General features: G+C 42.4%; 1 protein-coding gene across 2 annotated transcripts; it reads left to right on the top strand.

Annotated features, from left to right (window-relative positions):
* Nucleotides 1–254: 254 nt before the first annotated feature.
* LOC119174879 (mitochondrial nicotinamide adenine dinucleotide transporter SLC25A51) lies at nt 255–3,991 on the top strand. Of its 2 annotated transcripts, none has more exons than XM_037425994.2 (2): nt 255–562; nt 1,267–3,991. In XM_037425994.2, the coding sequence occupies exon 2, from the start codon at nt 1,345–1,347 to the stop codon at nt 2,248–2,250; it is 906 nt and encodes a 301-aa protein (XP_037281891.1). In that variant the 5' UTR covers nt 255–562; nt 1,267–1,344; the 3' UTR covers nt 2,251–3,991. The 2 variants fall into 2 exon arrangements, with proteins under 2 accessions (XP_037281891.1, XP_075751124.1); XM_075895009.1 differs by lacking the exon at nt 255–562 and adding an exon at nt 576–830.
* Nucleotides 3,992–4,962: the final 971 nt, after the last annotated feature.

The following is a 4,962-nucleotide window of genomic DNA, read 5'->3' as shown; positions in this document are numbered from 1 at the left end:
AACCGCTCTACTATCATCGAATCTCCTGGCACATACTCCAAACTAGATCAAAACCGTTCCAAACAGTGCAATCATCACTGGATCGGTTTGGCTCGGCTTCGCGTGTAGTGGTGGATAAAACGCACAGTGTTGCGAAAGTTGGCGCAGATAATCTGCTAAGCTTTTCGGATTAAAGCGATCGCAATGTTGAAGGTCGCAAAATGTCAAGTGGGTTCTGCAGGACTCCTTACTAGATACTAACTAAAAATTAGTGCATTTCCGAAGCATATGCGCTTAGGCTGCGTAACGCAATTTTTTGTTATTGTTATGCGTGCTTGGACTGCCGAAATTGTTCCTTTTTCTTGTTTCATATGCGTGTGGCGCCGTGTTTCCAGCCAAGAACTGCCCTGGTGGCAACAGTGGCGTTTTACAGCTGTCTTTATTTTTTTATCAGCAAAGAGGCGATTGAAATCAGGTGATGAATAGTTTAATAGCAAATGCTCCCTCTACTCACAAGACATCTGAAGGAAGCAACTAGTTTCCGCACGCCCTGACACTTTCTGCTTTTCCAGCCAGTGGTGCGGTAAGTATGCGACTGATCAATAAGCATGCATGCCAGATAGAAATCGGAAGTGCTCTCTGCCACGGTGATTTTAGAGTTTTTGTTGTTATTATTCTCTCTTTGCCTGCTTTCGTGTTTTTAACCTTGTGGCGTCAAGCTCTTCGACGTAGGAATTTCCTTCGAGTAGGAAAGTCCCGAACGTTGCAGCGATTCTTGTCATATTAATGGTTTTGCCGTTCGTAATATTTTCGAAAGGAAGTTTAAAGGAACTGCCTAAATATCACAGCACGTAAGTCCTTGCGGCCCAATGTTTACGCTCGAAAAAACAACGCTGGCAAACCGAAGCCGGTTCGTTTTTACAGGTCGTGGTTTTACAAGTTTTCGGGACCGCTCTGTAGCGTGTGGTGCGAGAAGTAACTGCTTTCGATCTCGTCGCATTAAGGCCGAACGACTACAGGTCGCATTCCCGACCTTAAAGTATATTGTTCTCAAATAAAAGCGTTTGTAAGACGTGAGTAGCACTTCTATACGCTAACCTTGATTCGGGAGGTCAACGTTGTCAGTTGTGCTTTAATGTTCGCTTTACCGCGACCCAAGTACAGAGATTGTGTTGGGTACTTGTATACGTTGGGGCACTTCTTTGCTTGTCGGTTTCTTGATAAATTTCTTGATGTTTACTTAGGAGAAAGTGAGCGTGTCTGTGACGCAATGTCATCCTCTTGCAGGTTGAGCGTCTGCAGCTGCTGCAATGTGAAAATAGCCTACCCATTCATCGTGGCCGTTTGTGTGACGTCAACGTCAGAATGGGATCCGTCACGCTGCAGAATCGCGGGCACACCGCCCACCACATCACCACGACCGACGATGACATGTGCGCTTTCGTCTGCGGTTGGGGTGCCGCCTTTGTAAACATAATCTGCACTTTTCCCATGAACAAGGTGATGTTTAGGCAGATGCTGCACGGCGTGCGAACCAACCACGCCTTCGACCAGTTGCGTAGTGAAGGTTTCCGCCACCTCTACCGCGGTTGCCTGCCGCCGCTCGTCCAGAAGACCATATCGGTCTCCATTATGTTCGGCACGTTCAGTGGTTATAGTCGCTTCACAATTCACCACTTCCCCGAGGCGAGCGATCTCACCGTAAAGTTCCTCGCTGGCCTCATGGCTGGCTCCACAGAGGCCATACTCACTCCTTTGGAAAGGGTTCAAGCCTTGCTGCAGGACAAGGAACACCATCACCGCTTCAAGAACACGATAGACGCCTTCAAGTTCCTGTCCCCGTATGGCATCAGGGAGTACTATCGGGGATTGACACCAATTCTTCTCCGGAACGGCCCAAGCACGTTTATGTTCTTTAGCCTAAGAGACGAAATGGGACGCCTTGTGCCGATGGACAAGACGGTTCTCTGGCAGCGGACACTGAGTGACTTTCTCAGCGGCGCAATGGTAGGCGCATTTGTAAGCACAGTGTTCTATCCCATCAACGTTCTTAAGACGATAATCCAAGTGCAGTATGGCCCTCCGCGCCCTAGCATGTTAACAGTATTCAAGGAGACCTACGCAGAGCGGAAGAGCTTGCGCAAAATGTTCTACGGCGTGCACCTTAACTACACTCGGGCACTAGTGTCGTGGGGCATCATCAATGCAACGTACGAGTTTCTAAGGACGCAATATATGCACTATGTTCACAGCAGTCACGGCAGTTGGTGAGCTTTTTGTAAACTACAACACCTTTTTGAAACTTGGTGCTCTATTTTGACCATGCATCCACGGGGAGATTGTTCGCTGGGTTGTTTAAGATAAGTGAAGGAGCTTGGTCATTAGTCAGGCTTAAGTCGTGAAGTAGCTTATGTTGTTAGTACATTTCCACACATGCACGTTTATTGTAAAAGGAAGTTGTGCTGTGGTAGTTCTACCTACGATAGTGATACACGTAACATATTTCATCAGAATCGTGTCTTTGGGCGAATCATTATGGGTTATTTGGTTTTTCTGTACTATGGCTTCTTTGCGTATTCAGGCCAAGCATAAAAGTACACGTGCTCATTCATGCACCAGGCATCCTTAAGAGGCAGTGCTGATTTTGGAAGGTTTAATGTAAATATTTGGTGATGCTTGTTCGGTATCTCAATACATTATGAACCTTGATTGAGAGGATGCTTGGCTTTGCGTTATTTTATTAGTAAAACCATCTCGTGAAACACGTGTTTCTATTCTTTTGTAAAAATGCAATCTTTGCTACGATCGTCTTCACAATACCAATTCTGTTCTAGCATTTCATTGAGATTTCCTTCCTGTTGCTGTGCAAAAAGTACCAATGCGGCCATAATTAACTAGTTTTCCTAAATCTAATTGTTTCCCACTTTTACACAACAATTGTACTTAAGGCTACATTGTGAAAAGCTTGCCTGGTATCATCCACATTAATACCAAAGAAAAAACATTGTTTATTTGCTAAAAATTGTCATGAAGAAATGCTTTCTTGAATAATATACTTTTGTGTGCTTGTCAGTAAAGCAAGCGTCCATCAAGTACTGCCAGTTAAAAATTACCTGATAATGTTGACTCTGTTCTTTTTTTACTTATACATGTGTGAAGTACAGAAAGATAAGGTCATATATGCTAGGTCACTTCTGCAAATGTACTTGCCTATCTTTCCTATTTGCTTTTTTTTTTTTTCACAGCTGCTCGTGTTCTCAGAAAAACAAAACCTGGCTTTCTGACGTCGCATATTCCCAGTGTAGTGCTGCACACAAGAAACACTGTAATGAACCACTCCTTTTTGAGGTTTGCAGTAACAAGGTACATTCTGCGAATCGAGTGTGAAAGGAATGTTGAAAAGAGATGAACACTCTAGGCCCATGTCTTTCAGGAGCACTCAAAGATAAAACCATAAGTAGCTGTCTCTCAGCTCTTGTTTAGTCTTTCCAATCACACTGTCGCAATTTTCAGCTGTTAGCTTTAGTCACTGCAGTGCAATGGAGGCAGCTTCAATCAATGCTAATTTCTTTTTTGTATGCTTTTTTATTTGCATTTCCATGAAAATGTTAGCTGAAGCATCACAAAATTTTACAAAAATTTATACACCCTGAATTTTTTGATGTCCATATTTTGTGCACTGGGAATACCTGGAAAATCTATACTTAATGCTATTACAGATATTAAATTCAGTTACAATGCTACTCTGTTGACAAGTGTTAGTGGTAAATTTCTCATTCGTCCTCCGTGTATAGTACATTATGCTGTGCTTTGTCTTGATGTGTACAAACCCGTTTTTTCTTCTTAATGTACAGAGCAATACTATTTACACTTGTTATTGATAACTGCTTTGTTATGATGTTCTGTGTAGCATCATTTTAATGTTCTTTATGCAGCTCTCGCAGTGTCGCTCTAAGTTGCAGCAAATCCTGCATTGCACTCGAATAAAATGCACCTGAAAGATGGACCTCTAGCACTGGTTGTTTCTTGTCCTTAACTTCCATATATCCTTTGCGAGTACGACTTGCTTTGATACTCTCTTACCACAGCTGTGAAGCTGGCCAGAGTTCAAAACCTTGAATATTCGAGTGATGCAAGGTCAGTCACAGACAGTGTCATCTATATAGTGTGCTGGCTGTTATAATTTTAAGCTATTGTCTTGTATTCACAGGTAACACAAATTTCAAAGCCCACATGAGAAATAATACACAGAAAAGCGACAAGCAACAACACGAGCCATCTTATGCCCAAATTTCTCGATTCTAGTTGCTCGATCACTCATTTCTGGAAAGCCGTAATTCGTCACTTGTCGCACGAAAGTGCTGTTGCTTGAGCTTAGAGCCCAAAGCTGGAACAACATATATTAGCAACACGCTACTGACTGTTGCATCTGCATAAAGCAACAGCCAGTTTGAAAACTATCAGAAAATTTTATGCAGCTTCGTTTGAATAAACATATCCAATTATTAATACATGAATTGCATAAGTTTTCGTTCGGGATAGCTTCCTCATGTTACAAACACTTTAAAACTGACGCTTCCCATTTTGATTCGTAGGAAATGATGTGTTGCATCAACTATAGCTTTCACTTGTGAAATCACTCATATGGTGCTAATACATAACACAAAAAGATGCTTCAGTTGGTAACCAATGGGTGCACTTCCATCATGCCAAATATCACACATTCAGGTAACAAGGGTTACCTGAATCAGGCCACATTATTTGTGCCTACCAAAAGAAGAAACGGTTTAGCTTGAATTTGATGAGGTCACTTTGCAGTTGAAAGTTCATTCAATTGAAAGGTCTCACAAAGCCCATTTTGTAGCCTTCAGCAATACTGAAAATCTTGCTTTCCAGAACATTCCTTCTTGCATGTAGATAGGTACTTCAAGATGATGTCTCGAAAAGTTCATTCGGGTAGTAAATATGAGTATTCAATGCCTA

Source organism: Rhipicephalus microplus, chromosome 5 (genome assembly GCF_043290135.1).
Source record: "Rhipicephalus microplus isolate Deutch F79 chromosome 5, USDA_Rmic, whole genome shotgun sequence".
Lineage (NCBI taxonomy): Eukaryota > Metazoa > Arthropoda > Arachnida > Ixodida > Ixodidae > Rhipicephalus > Rhipicephalus microplus.
The sequence above is the reverse complement of the archived record's forward strand: the minus strand, read 5'-3'. Positions and strand labels throughout refer to the sequence as shown.